Raw genomic sequence first — 21,722 nt, 5'->3', positions numbered from 1 at the left:
TACGAGGATTTTCAGGAAGCAACTGCGAGACTCTTCTTCAGCTGCTTGTCAGCTGTCTGCATGAACTGCTTGCAACCTGCCTGCTTAATAAAAAGCTGCTACAAATTATTTCATTAACTTACTTGCAACCTGCCTGCTACTTGTAGATAAACTTCAACAAAATACTAAATGGATAAACATCTTCCGAAAGAATATAATAAATGAAAATCCACAATATAATAGTTTCCTAACACTACAATCTTTTTTCGGTTTCTGTCTACTCCATTTGCTTCTTCAGCGAATTTTGCTGTTACATGCCAAGTACCAGCAAAACCATCTCTCTCTCTCTCTCTAACCAATTCCTTCCTTGTTCTCTACTCTCTTTCTTCATATTTCCTCTTTGTTTTCAAAGACAACACTGGTACATTATTCGTTCGAATATTCTATAATTCTCCCTATACTTTCTTTCTCTAGATCTTCCCACGTTGATGCCGTTTCCCCTGCACTAACCGGTGAGCTTCATCTTTCCCAAAATTCTCTCTATTTGCACTTCCTTTCATGAGTATATGATATATAATTTGCCTTTTTCTGTGGCTCGAGAATCTCCTTTTGCCGTTACGGTTAGCAAATTTTGAAATTGCATTTTGTACTTATCTCTTCAAGCTCAATTTTCGTTTTTTTTCTTTTTTTTTTCTAGTTGCTAATTTTAATTTTTAGAGTGCCGATTATACTAATCTTGGAGTCGAAGTTGCTTTATTTGCTTTTTTCTTAAGTTAAAATGTGCTGTTTGATTTAGACAACAGCTATACAATTTTCCTAACATGTGCTCTAGCGGTTTGAATTTGAACCATCACATTCATGTGTATTTTTGAACCTTATGATGATTTGATTTGATTATTCTCCATTATATCTTTTTGCTTAGTGATAACAAACAAAAATCAAATTTGATCATGAAATGGTGATTTTCTATTTATAGCGCACAAATGTTGCTGAAGAATCATAATAACATCAACGGAATAGTAAATACCTAAATGCTTATTACGTTCATGAGTGTTAATGACAAAAAGATCATATCAAGGGGAGAGAGCATTTGGTGTATAAAAGAGCAGCCTAACCATATCACCTCTCTTGTTTCTTTTATCTTTTCTGTCATATTCTGTCTCACCTTGTGTGTAACGGACAACTAAGAAAAGTTCTTTTTGCTTCTCTTTTACATGTTTAATCCCGCAGTTTTGATCTATTTAAACGATTGAAGATAGCATGATTTTTTATGTTCTATTGATTTTTTTTTTTCCTGAATTTTTTGACAGATATGCAAGGAATTGACAGAAAATAGTGGCTGTTTTTAGATGATAACCACTGCTTGCAGCTTGTGAAGGCTGCATTTAAGCATGTTGATAAGTTTTCAGTTCATTTTCAATTACTCTTTCAATGAGAAGTGGATTTTTTACAATATACTGTATCATATGCCATATATAAAGCCTGATTTATGTCAACAACAACATGAAGAGCACTGTTTTTACAGTGTAGAAACCTCTATCAAGAGGTGAGAAGTCCATTGAGCAAGAGTTGGTCTGTCACTCATTTGTAAATCCAAAGATGGAAAAGTAAGGTCTTTGTTTGGATGTCGATTCGATACATAAATGTTGTTTCAACCTTGTGATTATCCATTTCTTATGTGCGACTTTATTATCCCAGATATAGAATTTTGAAGGAACTTGGAGATGGAACCTGCGGAAATGTATATAAGGCTCTTAATATGGAAACATATGAGATTGTAAGTGATTCTTTACTTTACTAAAATTTACTGTTTCATTTATCCATGTATCCGAATCATTTTTTTTTAAATTTCCTCTGTTCAAAGAGGAAAGCACTACTATTCTTTCAGAAACGGTTACTCTGAATAGGATGTTTCAAACATTTTTAAATATTTGTTTCTTAATATGTACTTGTCAAATGAGTAAAAAAAAATTAAGAATCAATATTTAGATTAGACATTTATATGTAGATGCGTTGATCCCCTACTTTGAATCCCACCATTCTTTCTTGTGATGGAGGGAGTAGTTGATATAAGAGCATGTTCCAGGATCTTGTTCTGCAAAATTTAGGCCTAACTGTGAAGCTTGAGGCCTTGAATTTTGAGAGAAGTTGTTGTTTGTGCGCCTTCAACTAGTTTTGGATTGAGAATAGTAGTAATAGTTATTCTGTCCGTGCATGTTTGGGAGTTGTGTGCTTGAATTAATGAAAACCCGTTAGTTTAAGCGCTAGCGCTTAACATATCAAAGACTTGAGAAGTAACGGTAGAACTAACTTGCTACTTGTCCTTGGTTTCCTTCATAATACATTTACATGGGTGCATCTCATATGCAACAGTAATTACACATGGAAGTTCCTAGATTGCCTAGCTTTGGGTAGTACATTTTTGGGAGTTGATGGGCATGTTAGGTTCAAACCACCTGATAAAAAAATGTTACCTTCATGTAACAATTAGCAAGACTCATGTGAAAGCTTCTTGCCACCTTGAGTGAGGCATCAGATTATGTCTAATGAAGAATGATGCATTAGGATTTTTTCAACTTCCTTTTCTTCCATTGGATGTGTTAGATATGTAGTTCTGTTTTCCTGTTGTAAACAGTGTTTTCTCAGCGATTTCTTTAGTTTTCCCAAAGGAGTTACTAATTTTCACTATTTCAAGTTAACACTACTACTATTAATTGTAGCGACATGGGAACCGATGCTTCAAATAGTCGGATGGTTTCTTTAGTGGATTATTTTGAGTTTCTTCAGTACAAAGCAGGTAAACAGACATCTTCTGAGATAGCTTCCGTTGTTCAGACAAGTAATAGTGTGACTTGTATCTCTCAATCTTCATCCTCTGAGTCTTGGGTCATTTAGTCAGGTGCATCAGATCATATTTCTGGTAACAAATCTCTTTTCACTACTATTTCGTATTCTCAATCTCTTCCAAGAGTCACAATGGCCAATGGGTCTCAAACCATGGCAACTGCAATAGGTCAAGCAAGCCCAATTCCTTCATTACCTTTAGATTCAGTTCTTTATGTCCCTAATAGTCCTTTTAATCTCATAGCTGTTAGTCGCCTAGCCAAATCACTTAAATGTGCCGTTTTATTTCTTGATGACCATGTTTTTATACAGGAACGCAGTACAAGGCGGATCATTGGTACTGGGCGTGAATCAAATGAACTTTATTACCTTATCCTTGCTAAATCACATGGACTCACATCTTGTCTTCCTTCAACAACTTGTCCTGTTACTGATTCACCAGATTTATTACATAAACAGTTGGGACATCCTAGTTTGTCAAAACTTCAGAAAATGGTACCTGGTTTATCTCACTTGTTAGCTCTAAAGTGTGAGTCTTGTCAGCTCGGTAAGCATACTCGCTCTCATTTTCCTCGACGTATTGATAATCGAGCAGAGTCACCTTTTACTTTAGTCCATTCAGATGTTTGGGGTCCTAGTCGGGTCAGTTCTACCTTAGGATTCCGCTACTTTGTTAGTTTCATTGATGACTATTCTAGGTGCACATGGATATTTTTGATAAAACATCGATCTGAGTTGTTTTCTATTTTCCTGACTTTTCACGCTGAAATTCAAATCAATTTGGGGTTTCTATTCGCACATTTCGTAGTGATAATGCCCGAGAGTATTTGTCTTTCCCATTTCAGCAGTTTATGAAATCTCATGGAATTATTCATCAAACATCTTGCCCGTACACATCTCAACAAAATGGGGTAGCTGAAAGAAAGAATAGACATCTTATTGAACCTGTTCGTACCCTACTCATACAATCTCATGCTCCGTTGCGTTTTTTGGGGGATCTAGTTCTTACATCTTGCTATCTTATTAATCGTATGCCATCTTCAGCTATCTAGAACCAAGTTCCATTCTCTGTTATGTTTTCCCACTTACCTTTGTTCTCTCTTCCACCTCGTGTCTTTGGAAGCACTTGTTTTGTCCATAACCTTACTCCAGGAACAGATAAGTTAGCTCCCCGTGCTCTTAAGTGCGTATTTCTTGGTTTCTCGAGAACGCAAAAGGGGTATCGATGCTATTCTCCTGACCTCCAGCGGTACCTTATGTCTGCTGATGTTACTTTCTTTGAAACTCAATCATACTTCACAGGTCCAGTTAATCGCTTAGATATTTCTGAGGTACTACCAGTCTCTTCTTTTAGAGATTCAGTCACTATCTCCCATCCATCTTCCTCTACAGCTCCACCACCTGTAGCTCCCGTTCCACCATCTATAGCTCCAGTTCCACCACTTATAGGTCCAATTCCTCCGCATAATCCAGTTCAACCTTCTGCAGCTCCGCCACTCTTGACTTATCATCGCCGTCCACATCCAGCATCAGGCCCAGGTGATTCACGTCCTGCATCAGATTCTGCACCTACTGCGGACTTGTCTCCTCTTAGTCAACCAATTGCACTCTGCAAAGGTGTACGGTCCACACTTAATCCTAATCCCCACTATGTTGGTCTAAGTTATCATCGTCTGTCGTCACCTCATTATGCTTTTATATCTTCTTTGTCCACTGTGTCGTCACCTCATTATCCCCACTATGCTTTTAATGTCTCTTTATCAGTTAGACATTAAAAATGCTTTTCTCCACGGTGATCTTGACGAGGAAGTTTATATGGAGCAACCACCTGGTTTTGTTGCTCAGGGGAGTTTAGTGGTTGTGTATGCAGATTGCGCAGGTCACTATATGGTTTGAAACAGTCCCCTCGAGCCTGGTTTGGTAAGTTCAGCACAATTATTCAGGAGTTCGGCATGACTCGTAGTGAGGTTGATCACTCTGTGTTTTATCAGCATTCTGCTCCGAATCTGTGTATTTATCTAGTAGTTTATGTTGATGATATTGTTATTACTGGCAACGATCAGGATGATATTACTAATCTGAAGCAACATCTCTTTCAGCACTTCCAAACTAAGGATCTGGGCAGACTGAAGTATTTTCTAGGTATTGAGGTCGCTCAGTCTAGCTCAGGTATTGTTATTTCACAGCGGAAGTATGCCTTAGACATTCTTGAGGAGACTGGAATGATGGGTTGCTGACTTATTGACTCTCCTATGGATCCGAATGCCAAGCTTCTGCCTGGACAGGGGAGCCTCTTAGAGACCCTACGAGATATAGGAGGTTGGTTGGAAAATTGAATTACCTCATAGTGACTAGACCTGACATTTCTTTTCCGGTGAGTGTTGTAAGTCAGTTTATGGATTCTCCCTGTGATAGTCACTGGGATGCAGTTGTTCGTATTCTTCGGTATATAAAGTCAACTCCAGGCAAAGGATTACTATTCGAGGATCGAGGACACGAGCAGATTGTTGGGTACACAGATGTTGATTGGGCAGGATCACCTTTTGATAGACGATCTACATCTGGATATTGTGTTCTATTAGGAGGTAATTTGGTCTCGTGGAAGAGCAAGAAACAAAATGTAGTTGCTCGATCTAGCGCCGAAGCGGAATATCGGGCCATGGCTATGGCAACGTGTGAGTTAGTTTGGGTCAAGCAGTTGCTCAAGGAGTTAAAGTTCGGAGAAATTAGCAGGATGGAACTAGTGCGTGATAACCAAACTGCTCTTCATATTGCGTCAAATCCGGTGTTCCATGAGAGGACTAAACACATTGAGATTGACTGTCACTTTGTCAGAGAAAAAATACTTTTAGGAGATATTGTTACAAAGTTTGTAAAGTCGAATGATCAACTAGCAGATATTTTCACTAAGTCTCTTATTGATTCTCGTATTAGTTACATGTGTAACAAGCTCGGTACATATGATGTGTATGCACCGGCTTGAGGGGGAGTGTTAGATATGTGTCTTGTCCCACATTGGAATAGGAGTAGCATGTCCTTGTATAGTATAGCTATAAATAAGGACCTCTTGTACTGTATTGAACACACAATATATCAATATATATCATATTTTCTCCCGTGCCTTCTCACAGGATGAAATGTTAAGTGGGAGGTCATGTTGCTTGTTTCATCTTAAGTTGCTCGAACTCTTCACTTTTGATGCGACACCCGTGTCGACACAACGTGGGTGTAGGTGTGGGATCCGTACCGGATCTTGTCAACTGATTTTAGGGCTTTGACCAAAATGGATGGAGAAATTCAGGACATGTACTTTGATTTTTGAAACCAAAACAAAAGTTAGGGTGACATTGAAGAAAATGGAATATCTTATATATAGAAATTTCTATGTCAGTCCTTTTCCTTTTATTTCCGTCTCGGATTCTCCTCTTGATTAATATTTTCTCCTTCTCGGAATACCTTGTAAGTTTTCCACCTAGTGTCTCATAATTTAGACATTTTTATAACTCTATTTTAGATATTTGAATTAATTTTAGCCGAAACCCACACCCCTATTCATACTTGGATTCGTATTCCTGAATTTTAAACTTTAGATGATGAAGAATCTAACCTCTAGATCCGCACCCGTATCAGACACCGGTATCACCCGAGTCCGAGAAACTTAGGTTTCTTGTCTACGATGATGAGATGTTGCTCTATTGTCTTCACCTTTTGGAATGAGCAAGTGTTTTCTTACCACTAATTTTGTCTCTGCTTCCCCTACTTCTGATGGAGTTATGTCTAGTTGTTTACAGGTATACTATTTCCCAATATGGATATCTGTATGCTTGGAATTCCATAGGATGCTATTTCTTATCCAAGAATGTAGCTTAGATAGATTAACTAATGTTTTGCAGGTTGCGGTCAAGAAAATGAAGAGGAAGTTCTATTTTTGGGAAGAATGCATTAATCTACGTGAAGTAAAGGTGGGTGGCTTTGTTCCCAACACTTAATTGACTAGAAACATCGACAAAAGACTGTCGACTCACAAGGCTTAATACTGTTAGAGTTGCTTACGTGTATTAACTTGGTCTCACTGACTTTCTAGTGTTTCTCTCTGCAGTCCCTTCGGAAATTGAATCATCCTAACATAATCAAGCTGAAGGAGATTGTGATGGAAAACAATGAGCTTTTCTTCATATTTGAATACATGGTAGCATTTGAGACTTCTAGCTATAATTTCTATTTTTTTAGCTTTTTTTCCTCTTTGTCTGTGCAGTAAAATCTCTAAATACTTGTGAATGCAACAATTTCAATTAACATAGGCTGCATTTATGTCACTCTAGAAATTAGGTGGCTTTTAGCTTCAGAATCTTGAAATATTATGTCGATGTGAACCTCTTTAGCATCTCCCTTTGACCTGTATCTAGGAATGTAATCTTTACCAATCAATGAAAGAGCGACAAAGACCCTTCTCAGAGGAGGAGATCCGGGGATTTATGTTGCAGGTGCTGCAAGGACTCGCTCACATGCATAAAAATGGTTATTTCCATCGGGACTTGAAACCTGGTATTGAGCTATCAAATGATTATCTGTATTTCATGCAGCTTACGGATATTTTTCTTTGCGGCAGTGTGAACCTTAATTAGTAAACTTTGTTCTGTCTCAGAGAATTTATTGGTGACAAATGACATAATTAAAATTGCTGACTTGGGATTGGCTAGAGAACTGTCATCAATGCCACCTTTCACTGATTATGTTTCAACTCGTTGGTGAGTTATCTCCTCTACTCTCGGTGCATTATTCCTCTCCATGTGCTACTAAATATTTTGCTTCTGATGGGATGGGTGTTTATATGTTTAAAAGGTATCGAGCACCAGAGATCTTGTTGCAATCTTCTTCATACACACCTGCCATTGGTATGCACTGTCCACTCACTGTTCTATTCCAGAAGCTTCTTGAGTAATGCACTGGGTTTTTATTTGATACCAGCCAGATGCTGTATGTTTAGAAGCTAAAATTTGATTATTTCAGATATTGCCTTGGATCATTGTGCTCTAGTTACGTTCTTGATCTTGAATATTATTTATCAAGAGCAAAATGTTTACAATCTTGAATATTATTGTCAGTAGCTTTATATTTGGCCTTATTGAGATTAATTCTCTGTACATGACTGGGCATAAATTCGTTTGTGAAGTTTTATACTGGAACAAGATAAAGGCAACCGGTGAGTTTGATGGGAATAATATTTTGTTAGCTGTCATGGCTCTTAATAAGGTTAAATAAGCTTTAATCAGTTGGAAGGTTATATGAAGATAAATAAGACAATTCCAATAATTTCCTTGAACTAATTTCAAAATGCCTGACTCGAGTACATTAATGTTATGATTGAAAGTGTTAGTTTCTTAGGATAATAAAAGCTGGAAGGAACAAGTTTTCCGCTTCTTTTGATATAGTAAAACCTTGTCCTAGTACAACCTTGTTGCCTTCATCCCATTTTTTGTGATCTTAGTTTGATTGGCACATAGAATAAGAGTATAACTAAAAAATTGCACAGGCACCCAAAACTAATGATTAAGGTCTAGTTTGTAGATAGTTGAGTTGCTATTCGAGAGTTTGAACTTGATTTAGTTTTGCAATTACTTTTGGTATATACCCTTTGTTCTGCAATCTGTTTCTTGCCTCATTTTAATAAGGTCTACAATTGGCAGAAATAACCAGTCAATTGTTATTATTGGTTGCTTCTTTTGAATAGTTCCTTGATGTTTTCTTGCTTATATACCGTTATTCTTTATTATTGGTGTTGTGTAACATATGTAAACAACCAACACAGATATGTGGGCAGTTGGTGCAATACTTGCTGAACTTTTCACTTTGTGCCCAATTTTCCCTGGTGAAAGGTAATCTCATGGCCCATTATTAGTTACGTGAAAATGATGTGCTATATTCCTTCTTTTGGAGCTTAGACTTCTTTTTACCTCATATAGTTAGAATGCTTGTTGCTTTCGTGAAAATTTAAAGAGATGCTGATATATCTTGAAGTACTCTCATAGTCAATTACCCAGCGTTATTTTGATGTTGCAAGATTCTTTTCTGCTAGTAAATTGAAGCTTGATTTATTTGAATATTAAGTCATTATTTGGAGAACTGTAAATTTTGAGCTTTCTAATCTTCTTTTCCTATGGTTAGTGAAACTGATCAATTGTATAAGATATGCGGCATTCTTGGACCACCAGATTGGACTATCTTCCCAGAAGTGAGAAGTGCTTCACGATTGGTTGATATAAGTAATTTAAATGTAAGTCTAGCTTGAACCTATTGCAAGTTTCCTGCCATTTTCATGTGATCTCTCTTACTGATATGTGCATGCGCATGCTGATATGTGCACTAACACATTGAGTTCTTTCCTTCTGTTATTATCCTTTCTTTTTGGCAGGTTTCACCAGTCAATCTGTCTGATGTCATTCCAAATGCAAGTTTGGAAGCTATTGATTTGATCAAGGTTGTTCTTTGCAATCTCTACCATATTGCCATTTTTCTCATGAATTAGAAAATACTTAACAATTTATGCCTTCATATCATAGCAACTCTGTTCATGGGACCCTTTAAGGAGGCCAACTGCTGAACAATGCTTGCAGCACCCTTTTTTCCATGTAAGATATTTCTCTTATTTGTCATTTGCTTACTCTAATTAGAATTTGTTAGCGGCATGATTGGCATCTTTCCGTAATGGTTGAATAAGTTACTGTTTGCTAATAAATTAGGTTGGTAAGTGGATACTTAAGCCACTAGAGGATCCGCTGCAGCTTAAGTTAAGCAATGGTGGTAAGAACTCACAAAACACTTTTAGCCTTAGTGTTATCTTTAACAAGTCTGTGAAGCTAACCTCTGTTTCTGCAGGACCTAAGCCAAATCTTGAGTTGAACCTCTGGGACTTTGGGAGACAAAAAGATGACTATTTTCTTGGTTTAACTTTGGCAATTAACCCAAGTCCTCCTAGCTTGGGTATGTATTTTATATTTTTCATTATTCCTGTTACTTGCAGGGCAATATGCTTTCCATTTTCTTTTTCATGATACCTTTTGCAGCCGTGAAATATAAATTTGCAACAGTCTCATGTCTTTGCTGCGATGCACATCTGCCTGTGACTCAATCTGTTGCAAAAACTGCATTTACATGTCTGCCTAAGAGTCACTTTGCTAACAAAATTACAGTTTGGTTGATGTTAATCCTGGATCTCATCATAATTGGTGCAATTCTTCCCTGTTTGTCTCTTATAAGTTATGCCTACACCACCATACTCCCCTAAAAGAAAAATAAATGAAAAAAATTTCCCAGTAATAAGAGTTATACAAATAAAAAAAATCCTTAAAGAAATAAACTATCATTGTCATTAGAAATAACTTTTATTTCAAGTGACAGATTATTTTTGTTTCAAGTAGAAGTGATTGTCCCCGTTTAGTTTGTCTTGAATTTAAACTTCTTGATCATGTTATATAGATTTATTTCCTGTGGAAATGACAAGTAGAAGTCGAGGCACAGGCACGGTAAGTTGTATTGTGTTTTCTTTTCTCAGTAGCTTTACTCACTGTTTTTAGGGTTTTCTTTCACGATGCTCCTGATCACCTAGCAGTTACATTGGCCTGAATAATTTTCTGGCGACAAATGGCAGGATATGTTTTGTTCTGATTTTCAGGGTCACTCACAGCAATCAGGTAGGTTGTGTACATCTCTTGATATCTTTAATACCTTATTGTGTTGACCATTGTAGAAATTTATGGGACTTGTCCTTGCTGCATATAATAACCCCTGCGGGACATCTTTGGGTTCTGTTCTTTAAGCATTTAGACCTTCATATTCAATGTTATCATTGCTGATGCTTTTTTTTCAAAAAATTTTTTAACAGTTTTTTGGTCATTGCTTCCTCCTGATCACCATCAAACCTCTGTGCCAATGGAGTCGTCATTGATGTCATCATTCAGGTCACTTACTATTCTTCTAATTAAACTTCGGTCGGTTGTTTAATAATGTACTATTTATGGAGTACGGCGAAGGAATACATCTTCCTTCTCTTTACAAATTTCTACACTACTAAGGTTTCCAACAGCAATATCAATATATTCCCACAGTGTGGGGTCTGAGGAAGGTAATGTGTACGTAGACCTTACCCCTACCTTGTGGAGGTAGAAAAGTTGTCTCTGGTAGATCTTTGGCTCAAGAAAAGCAATATTCGGCAGGTTGAAAAAGAGAAACAATAGTGAAGAAGCCATGTTGAAAACAATGAAGACAAGAATAATAGCAACAAGAAAATAACAGGGTAACGAGAAAACTGAAACAAGGAAAGCAACATGTAGTAATAAAATCGAAGGTTAAGAGAATACGATAATGATAATAATCATACACTTGATATGAAAAATGCGGAACATATACGGTAATCCCAAATTCGACTACCTACTAACTTTCTACACTAATCCTCGATCTCCACTTTCTCCTATCTAATATCATGTCCTCAATAAATTGGAGGTGTGCCATATCCTGTCTAATCACTTCTCCCTAATACTTTTTCAGCCAACCTCTACCTCTCCTTAGACCCACAATAGCCAATTTCTCACACATGCTCACTGGGGCATCTATGCATCTCCTCGTCACATATCCGAACCATCTCAACCTCGCTTCCCTCATCTTGTCAACCACAGAAGTTGCTCCTATCTTGTCCTGAATATCTTCGTTCCTAATCTTATCTCTCCTAATATGTCCACAAATCTATCTCAACATCCTCATTTCCGCTACTCTCATCTTCTGAGCATGAGAATTTTTGATTGGCCAACACTTCGTACCATACAATATGGCTGGTCTAACAACTCTATAGAAATTACCTTTAAGTCTTAGTAACACCTTTTTATCTCATAAAATACAGCATACGAGCTTTCGTTTCATCCACCTCTCTCCAATATGTTGTGTGACATCGTCGTTAAATCGCTTTTTTGGATTATAGACCCCAGATACTTGAAACTTCCTCTCTTGGGGATGACTTGTGCACCAATCCTTACTTCCACGTCCGCCTCATGAGGTTCGTCATTGAACTTGCACTCTAAGTACTCCGTCTTGATCCTGCTCAACCTGAAACCTTTAGACTCTAAGAATTATCTCCAAACTTCTAGCCTAGCGTTAACTCTGCCGTGTGTCTCGTTAATCAACCCTATGTCATCTGCAAATACCATACACCATGGCACCTCTCCCTGGATATGTCCCGTCAATTCATCTATCACCAAAGCAAATAAAAACGGGCTAAGAGTTGATCCTTGGTGCAACCTCATCACAACTCGGAAGTGTTCCGAGTCTCGTACTGCTCTTACCCGGTTCTTGGCTTGATCATATATGTCCTTAATCACCCTAATATATACCACAGGTACACCTCTAGCATCCAAACATCTCCATAGAACCTCCCTCGAGACTTTATCGTATTCTTTCTCTAGGTCAATAAACACTATATATAGATCCCTCTTCCTCTCTCTGTACTGCTCCGCCAATCTCTTAACAGGATGGATGGCTTTTGTCGTAGATCGCCCCGACATGAATCTCAATTGGTTCTCGGAAATCGACACCCCCCTCTTATCCTCATCTTCACCACCCTCTCCCAAACTTTCATCGTGTGGCTAAGCAGCTTGATACCCCTATAACTGTTACAATTTTGAATATCACCCTTGTTCTTGTACAACAGAATCATGGTATTCCACCTCCATTCCTCGGGCTTTTTTGATTTCCTAAAAATGACATTAAACAACCTAGTTAGTCACTCTATAGCTGCCTTGCCTGCGCTCTGCCATAATTCTACCAGGATATCGTTATGCCTGGTCGCTTTTCCCTTCCTCATCTTACGCATAGCTCCCTCAGCTTCCTCAAACTTTATACGCCTACAATACCCAAAATCACGACAACTCTCGGAGTGCTCTAAATCACCCAACATAATAGTCCTTTGCCCCTCTTCATGCTAGAGTCCATGTCACTACTAAGGTTTCCCAGTATATATAAAAAGCCCTTTGCTCATAATCATTAGTGTTGTCTCAATTTGCTTTGTCCCCTTTTGATTTAGCTCAATTAATTAACGACGGGATGTGAGTAGATTAATAGTTTTAGAACATCCAAGTGTTTATTAATCCATGATTTTGTGGTGTGGAAAAATGGATTAAAGGATAAAAGATTGCATTAAAAAGTAACAGTGGGTCTCATTTTTTTTTTTTTTTTTGTAGTTTCTGAAATGTATTTAAATTTTCGAATTGGGAAAATTGGACATTATTTTGGAATAATCCTAAAAGAAAGTAGGCTAAGCATATCCTACTGAGAGTGTAATTAAATTATCCTCCAACTCTAAACAGTCAAGCTCAAGTGTTTGTTATCAAAAGAAAAGCAAACACTAAAAAGACCTTGTCCTCCACTTTGTATTTCAACACGAGTGTATAATTGACTGGTTCAGCTAACTTGGACGGGTTAAAACGGATTCAGAGGGTGCAGTCCAAAATTTGATGGATGAATTGGTAAAGATGAGTTGAGACAAAATACTTTTTGAAAAAACAAAGAAAAGAAATGACGAAGTACTTACTAAAGAAAAAGATCAGATTGGTCAAACTGTTCTAAGTGATAATACACCCCCCTCAAGTTCGGATAGTAAGGGGTCGTTTGGTAGGGTGCATAAGAATAATGCTGAATAGGGTGTATTAGTAATGCTGATATTAGTTATGCTTGCATTAGTTATGCTGGTATTAGTTATGCTGACATATTTCTTATCCATTGTTTGGTTTGATGTATTAAAGCATTGTGCAATTTCTAAAAGAATTGTTTGTTTACAAAAATGCCCTCAAAACCAGTCCATCACTTTAACTTTCTAAATGAAACATATGTTGAGAAATATTTTTATATGAAAAAGTTTTAAAAAAATTATTTAATTTGTCTACCTATATTGTAAAATAGAACTAAATATTTATTTATAAAAAAGGAAATATGCTAAGTATTTATTTATTTACTAGGGCTATAATTTTATTTCTCACTATTTGGATTATTTTAAACTTCCATCAATATAATAACTAGCATATTTTAATCAAGCATAAATGTTGAAGGACAATTTTGTCTTTAACTAAGCTAATGCTTGCATTAAAACCCATTGCATTGCTAATACCATTGTTTTCTATGCATTAGTTATGCATAGGGTAATACCAAATAGGATGTATAACTAATGCATAGGTTCAAAATATCTACCAAACAATGTATTATTAATACACAAAGCTAATGCATGCATTATTTTATCTAATGTATCCTACCAAACGACCCCTAACTGGATTCTTCAAAACCCTTAGGCTATCAAATATATGGTTGGGTCAAACGATTAAGACATTGCTCATATCTTGATGGTTTAGCAGTAAGCAATACTTACCTGCTCAAAATGACACAATTAACCAAAAAATGCAATCACGTGTGTGTGACGGCAAAACGCATCAGCTTTAAAATTAAAATGACCTTTTTTCTTGAATGAGATTATTATAACTGAAAGTAGACATGGAGTAGTATCTTCTATTCATGATATAGAGGTCCTTGAATTTACAAGAGGACGTTGAAAGTTGGTGAACATCTTTCTTTAAACAGTAGGCGGACATCAAAAGTTATTGTACTTATGTAAACAGTAGATGCACACAATAAATTCTTTTTTATCTTTCAACAGCTCAATTCCACACACAACTGCGGGAGTACCACAATCGAGGGGATTCCCCTTGGCATCTCTGCAGTCTAACATCTTGGACCACCCCTTTCTAGCCATGTCCTCCTCCTTCCAGCAGAGACATTGTGTTTGAGCAACTGATTCTGCTGTTAGGGTGAGTAATTAAGTGATTTATAGGGAATACAGTTGTAGTTTGCAACTGTTATTGCCCATAAAAAAATATAATTGTCTTTTACGGATCATCACAAGCCCTATTTTAATTCTTAGAAGTTTTTTCTTCTAAAACGTAGATGATTCATGCCCCTTTGTGGCTTAGTTGGTGTAATATATGGGAATTAAGATGAAATGTGTTTTCAGCTGTGTATGAAGCATCAAAGACGAGGAGAAAGAAACTATATCGCTATTCTTTATTTTAATGTAACTAGTAAAGACCAGTCTTGATTTGAGCATATGCTTATTTGTGCAACAAACTGAAAAGAAATGATACGTGACCTTATCTGACAAGCTAATAGCATTTCACAGCCAATTTCTGATTGCTGATAACAGTGACTGAATCGTGGAGCCTTAATTTCTGCATGGAAAATTTTATGTATGCCAGATTCCTCTTCTTCCCGTTTTTATTTGCATTTTGGGTTAAAATTTAAAGAATTTTAGTTATATGTGACAGTGTAATTTCTTACATTATTAATGTGATATAATCTGTTATTAGGAAGTTATTTAGTATTGTTTTTTTAGGTTATTAATCAATACTTTAATAAAAAGTTACGTAGTTTCATTTCAAGTGACCTGATGGTCAAAATTTGACATTGTGCGGGTACATTGGGAAGTGCTCAATTTATTGTAATAATGCCAACTATACTATCCATAGCCACTTGCAACTGAAAGGTGAGATGAACGTTGAAATATCCTAGGTACTTGAAACCTTAGCCATGGCCATCATTTCATGAACTAAATCCTCTATGAACTTGCATTGTATATCCTTGTTCAACAGAAACTCCTTCCATTTCTTCTGATTTTCCCTAATTAATTTACCGGGCTGCTTGTCAATCTCCACCATCACCATCTCCGCAGCTTCCTTAATGTCTTCTTTACCAAAATATCCATCTTCATCTCTCCTATTTACCTCCACCCCAGCTTTCATATCCCCACTCACCAGCTTTGCATTCAGAAACTGGTCACCTTTCTGGGGCAACATAACTACTTGACAGTCATTCACTAGTGCCTCTATCACTGAACTGAACCCTGCATGACATACATAGCAACCTACGCTAGAGTGAGCTAATATATGCTGTTGTTGCACCCAACCTGAATGAATTATTCCCTTGTCTTTAACTCTTTCTAGAAACCCTTGTGGTAAAGCTCGGTTTAACTCGACTGAGAAATCGACATTGGCAGGAAAATTTAGGACCAGAAAGAAAGGTAGCCCAGTTTGCTCCAGACCTAAAGCCAGTTCTTTGATTTGTTCATCCTTCAAGAAAGTTTCACTTCCAAAAGAACAGTAAATGACTGTTCCAGCTTCAAACTTGTTTAACCAACTAGACCATCTCTCTTCCAATTTACCAGAAGGTGGATCAGGGACTACTGGTCCTACAAGAAAAACAGGTTTATTGAATTGTGCTTTCACGTATTCTATATAAGGGCCTTCCATTTGAGAACAAGTCTTGACTAGTATAGCAGAGCAACCCTTGAGTCCTGAGAGTACACGGTCATATACAGTAGGACCGCCATGGAAGCTCTTGAAAATGTATAGAAAATCTCGAGCCTCAAAAGTTTTGACTGAAGTGACAGAGGTGTGAGGAAATCCAGGTGGAGGTTTTGTCATGTCTTCAAGACGGGGATATTTTTTGGGTTCAGGGACTCTAGCAGGGCAAGTAAGAAAAGCAGTGGAAAGTGCAACAAAAACAGAGTAAAAAACAGTCTTGATACCTAATTCATCAACCATTTTTGGGAGCCATTCTTGAGCAAAATCAAAGAGAACAAAATGGGGTTTGAGATGGGTGAGTAGAGTCCTGATTTGTGGTTGCATAAGGTCTAAAGCAACTTTGAGAAGTTCTGCAGTTACTGGTGTCAACTCAGCAGTACTTTCTGCACCAGGAGGTAGACCTTCAACTTGAGGAAGAGTGAGAGGGACTATATGAGTAGTGGGAGCAGAATTCAACATAGATTTGACTCTGGTCGCATTGCCAGATGCGGTGAAGAAAGAAACTTTGACATCATGAGAGGAGAGCTTGTTAGCAAGCTGCACAAATGGACTAATATGACCAAAAGCAAAAAATGGGAACATAACTACATGAAGAACATCATTTGACTTCTCATTCTCCATGATTGATTCTGTAGTATAATTATGAGTGTGTGTTGTAGTATTAGCTATGCAAATAATCGGAACTTCCATATATAGTAAGACATGGAGAAGCCAAAGTAGGAGTAGGACCAAAAAGAGTAGAGACACGGGAAGAAAGCAGGATGTAGAATGGTAGGTAGAATGAATGGTGAGCTGATGAGCATTTTTAGGCCTCGTGGACAAACCGTCGATCAACAAAAACTTGCGGTATATTCTGTTGTAGGTTAGTATAACCATTTAATGACTCTTGAATGACCGCCACTTTAACGAGTAATAGTAGTTGTTTGGTACAAAGGTATCTTATATCTTATGTACCATATAAATACTATTTATTTAGGTGTTAAATTTTTTTACTTATTTTTTGTTATATGTTACGGGTATTATCAATAACTAGTCATTTTAGTCAAGCTACCACAAAATAGCAAAAAAATTACCAATGATATACAACATTCAAAAAATATAGGCAGAAAAGATCTTTTTCAATGGGTGGTATGGCGATTCATAAAAAACACATTGATAAGGCAATATACAAAATTTGACAAAGTTTGAAGGTGAGTTAGACTAGTTTGGAGTTAAAATTCATTATCAATATAAACAATATTTTAAAAAAAAGGCAACAAAGGATTTTTTTTTTCTCCAATGGGTATGGTTGGAAGTCGTTGAAAACATATGAGGCATTATACATAATTTGAGCAAGATTGGAGGTGATCTGGAGTGGTTTGGTATCGAAATTCGTAGTTAAAATTGAGCTTATTTTTTTTTTCTTTAACACATGTATCAAACATGTATCATGTGGTTGATATACATGTGATACACATTTGATACACATATAATATTCAAATAATACATAGTGTGATATACCTATTAGGGGCGGATTCACCTTAGAGCTGTTTGGCTTTTAAGAGTGAATCTTATATACAAAATTTTTAAAAAAAATTGGTTCCATATTGCAGTGTGAACCCATGGTGGAAAACATATGCTGGGTTCCTTACTGCCTTAATTTCTTAGAGCTTCTGTTAATGTATACCCATGGCCCAATGTTCCAGATTAATGAAAGCAATTGCTAATTTCTTTTGAAAATTTTACTCCTATAGCAAAGATTTACACCATATTTATTATAAATAAAAATCTTTTTAAAATATTATTTGTTAGTTGCCTTTTAGTTTTTATTTGCAAAATAGGTATTTATGGTCAATTCTTACCGTTAAACCATTAAATACGCTGCCTAATATTTTCCTCTCTCATTCTTTCAGTTTATTCTTTTCCAAAATCACCGCATAGTATTTTATTTCTCTCTCCACGATCTCTCTCTCACAGCGATATTGTCTTCTCCATTGTTGAACCACAATTCTCCTTTATTAGTGCCATCGTCTCCCTCAATTTTCAATATTTTTTGCTCCAAACGTTGTGGTAAGTGTTAAAGTTTTTGGGTTTTTGGTCGGTTAAAGCTTCTTCTTTTTCTCTTCAATAGTTTTTTTTAAATATTCACCATTGTTAGGTTTTCTGCAGAATACCCGCTAAAGCACTCAATTTCGAAGGGTCATCTTTCGATACTATAAAAGCTTTGTTAGGTTTTCTGCAGAATACTCACTAAAGCACTCAATTTCGAAGGGTCATCTTTCGATTTGCAAATCACTCAAGAGGAACCTGTATTTGTAGGATCATCAGCAACCATTAAAGCCGAAACAACAACAACGACAACAACAACCCAGTATAATCCCACAAGTGGGGTCTGGGGAGGGTAATATGTACGCAGACCTTACCCCTATCCCGAGGGGCAGAGAGGCTATTTCCAGGAGACCCTCAGCTCAACACAGCGACAAGAGACGATATATTAGTATTATCAATAGACTCATAATAAAATAACATAGCATAACATAAAATAAAAATACCAGCAATATAAGAAATATAGGAAGAACCATTGAAGCCGAAAGGTGAACAAAAATACGCAATGACCCTAATTGTAGATATATTTATATGTATTCGAGTCAGCACACATTGATTTTTAGTTTGTATAGTGATTTTCTCTTCTTATCTTTAGATGTATTTATATGTATTCGATATACACTGATTTTTATTTTGTATAGTGATTTTTGACTGTTGTATTTAAATGTATTTATATGTATTTGAGCTCATACAACAACATTTTTAAATTCATTGTTAGTTATATCATTTAGATGTTATTCATCAATTAGTTATGCATTCAATCTAACTGTATTCTTCTGCATTTTCAACCTAACTGTATCCATATATATTTAAAACAACAATACAGTAAAATATAGTAAAATACTCTCAATACAAATAGAAAATTAATGAATACAACTAATGAAATATACTCAATAAAGCAGTAATACCATGTATTAGGAATAAATAAAATATTGTGAATATAAAAATAAACTTGAATACATTGAACACAACTCTTAGATACAATAGAATATAAGCACTAGGTTTATTATGAAATATGCAGGCAGAAGGTTACTATTACAGGTTGTATCCGACATAAATACATGATGTATTCATATATAGAAATCAAATTTCAAAGTAGTTTTGTAGATACTTGTATCAATTCCGAGCAAAATCTCAAACAATGTTAGGAAAAAAACAAAAAAAAGCTTGAACTGTATCAGAAAAAAGAGGGAGTGAAACTCTGAAAAATACTCTATTTTTTGGTGTTTAGCGTCTGATAAATCTTCTCATTAATTGGATTGACAATGTTGTGTGTTATAATTGATTTAGGTGAGTTATATTAGGAGTGTATCTCGTTAAGTTAGCAGCTTTCCGTTATTAAACAATTGGAACGACCTATTATTACGTTGTATTCATGAATACAGGGTATGAATACATGTGAATATAGCGGCTGACAGCTGGATTGCCCTGTAGTCGATTTTTGCTATTGTATTCATGAATACAGTAGCTCGAATACATCTAATACCATAACAACTGAAAGACAACTATGGAAAGTAATTATGTTTGTGGTAGCTATAGGAAGTTAATAGCCACTAAACAATAGTCACTTTTGGAAATTCCTCATTTCTTTTTGATAAATATATAATGTAATTTTTGAATTTTAAATCATTATTGTACTTAGAGATAATGTTTATCTTTTAGATCAGCATGTAACTATAAAAGCTCATTGTATCTGCAACAATATTTATCAAGAAATATTACTTGTTTCATGGTAACAGAAGTCTAGGTTTTCTCTCCTTTGTTGACTCATGGCTTCCAACATCTCTACCGAATCAGTTCCTTCTTCCCCAGCCTGCATCACTAATGCTTCCTCCATTCTTCCATCCTCTCCCTCTGCTATTTCCGTCTCAAACATTAAAAATCTTGTCTCTACTGTTCTTGACTATACAAACTATATGTTATGGAGAGAGCTTTTCTTACTCGTCTACAAAGGTCATGGTATTTATGGCTTTATTGATGGAAGTTTTCCCTGTCCTAAGCCTACTATTCTTCATGATGATGGTAATTCTATCCAGAACCCTTCCTTTCAACAGTGGATTCAACTTGACTCCATTGTTCTTTCATGGATTCAAGCAACAATTTCCTAGGAGATTCTTCAAGCTATTATCAAGCCAAATCATTCTCTCACTTCTAGAGACGCGTGGCTTCAAATCGAGCGTTATATTTCGTGATCAAGTTAGTTCTCGAACACTTCAACTCAAAGTCCAGTTTCATAACCTTAAGAAAGGTAACCTTTCAATTAATGAATATGTCCATCGTCTCAAATCCATTGCAGATGCGTTGACGTCCATAGGTAATCCAATCTCTGAATCTGATCTTGTTCTACAAATACTTTCTGGATTAACTCCAGAACATATGTCTATGAGCACCTCTATCTCTACTCGTGTTCCTCTTCCGACCTTTATTGAAGCACACTATCTACTTTTCCTTCATGAAGCCCAATTAAGTAGTCTCTCTAATTCTACTATGGATAATTCCACCACTGCTTTTATGGCCAAGCAGCAATCGTCTCCCTTTTAGGATCGTGGACGTGGTCATCATAACAATGGTGGGCGCCATTCTAATGGTGGTCGAGGTCGAGGTCGCTATAATCAAGGGAATACCAAATTTTTTAATGTTGGGCCTCAACAGTTCACTCCACGTCCCCGTTTTCCTTCCATCTTAGGTCCTCCAATTTCTTATCCTGCTGCTTTCAATCCATCTCAACCTAATAATGTGACGCTTTACTGCCAACTGTGCTATGCGCCACACCACACTGCTCGAGATTGTCCTTCTCTAAATTCTAAGGCCTTTGTCTCAGATACTAGTTCTAACTACTCATGTTCTTCACCTGGTGATGCCTCTTGGTTTGTGGATAGTGGAGCATCTTCTCACATGACTCCAAATGCATCCAATTTATCCTCTATTACTCCATACAATGGCTCAGATCGTGTAGTTGTGGGTAATGGAACTCAACTCCCTATTTCCTACACTGGACATGGTATTTTCTTTACTTCTGATTCTCTTTTTTCTCTTAGAGATATTTTAGTTGTTCCCCATCTTTCCACCAATTTACTAAGCGTTCGTAAATTTGTTTCGGATAATAATTGTTCTATGGAATTTGATCCTTTTGGTTTTTCTATTAAGGAACTCAAGACGAAGAAGCCTCTCATTCGGTGCAATAGTTCTGGACCACTTTATGCCTGTGAGCACGTGATTTTTGCCCTATATATGAATAATTCCCAAAATTCAAACAAAATAATTTTTCTTTATTTTTACAATTCTTGTGAATTTTGGTGTCATTTCGTGTTAATTGTTTGCATTTTATTTGTGCATGTTAATTCATATAAAACACAAAAAATATGCATTTGCATTTAGGATATAATTTTATATTTTTAGGACCGATTAGGGGTTAGTTTGTTTTAG

The 21,722-nt window shown here is 36.4% G+C and overlaps 2 protein-coding genes across 4 annotated transcripts; one reads left to right on the top strand and one right to left on the bottom strand.

Moving 5' to 3' along the window:
- Positions 1-247: 247 nt before the first annotated feature.
- Positions 248-14,958, top strand: LOC107781521 (serine/threonine-protein kinase MHK-like). 3 transcript variants are annotated; one of them, XM_016602234.2, is made up of 19 exons: positions 352-491; positions 1,290-1,372; positions 1,505-1,586; positions 1,678-1,756; positions 6,717-6,785; positions 6,923-7,012; positions 7,230-7,368; positions 7,469-7,571; positions 7,666-7,718; positions 8,633-8,699; positions 8,989-9,097; positions 9,236-9,301; positions 9,384-9,452; positions 9,564-9,624; positions 9,700-9,804; positions 10,300-10,346; positions 10,472-10,514; positions 10,706-10,781; positions 14,513-14,958. In XM_016602234.2, exons 3-19 carry the CDS (start codon positions 1,579-1,581, stop codon positions 14,640-14,642), a joined length of 1,314 nt encoding a protein of 437 aa, XP_016457720.2. In that variant the 5' UTR covers positions 352-491; positions 1,290-1,372; positions 1,505-1,578; the 3' UTR covers positions 14,643-14,958. The 3 variants fall into 3 exon arrangements, 2 of the variants coding, with proteins under 2 accessions (XP_016457718.2, XP_016457720.2); XM_016602232.2 differs by having other exon boundaries at positions 248-491; positions 1,290-1,586; XR_012704860.1 differs by lacking the exon at positions 14,513-14,958 and having other exon boundaries at positions 248-491; positions 1,290-1,586; positions 10,433-10,514.
- Positions 14,959-15,259: 301 nt separating this feature from the next.
- On the bottom strand, positions 15,260-17,003 carry LOC107781522 (anthocyanidin-3-O-glucoside rhamnosyltransferase). Its single transcript, XM_016602236.2, has one exon. The coding sequence runs from the start codon at positions 16,899-16,901 to the stop codon at positions 15,417-15,419; it is 1,485 nt and encodes a 494-aa protein (XP_016457722.2). The 5' UTR covers positions 16,902-17,003; the 3' UTR covers positions 15,260-15,416.
- Positions 17,004-21,722: the final 4,719 nt, after the last annotated feature.

This window comes from Nicotiana tabacum, chromosome 22 (genome assembly GCF_000715075.1).
Source record: "Nicotiana tabacum cultivar K326 chromosome 22, ASM71507v2, whole genome shotgun sequence".
NCBI lineage: Eukaryota > Viridiplantae > Streptophyta > Magnoliopsida > Solanales > Solanaceae > Nicotiana > Nicotiana tabacum.
The sequence above is the reverse complement of the archived record's forward strand: the minus strand, read 5'-3'. Positions and strand labels throughout refer to the sequence as shown.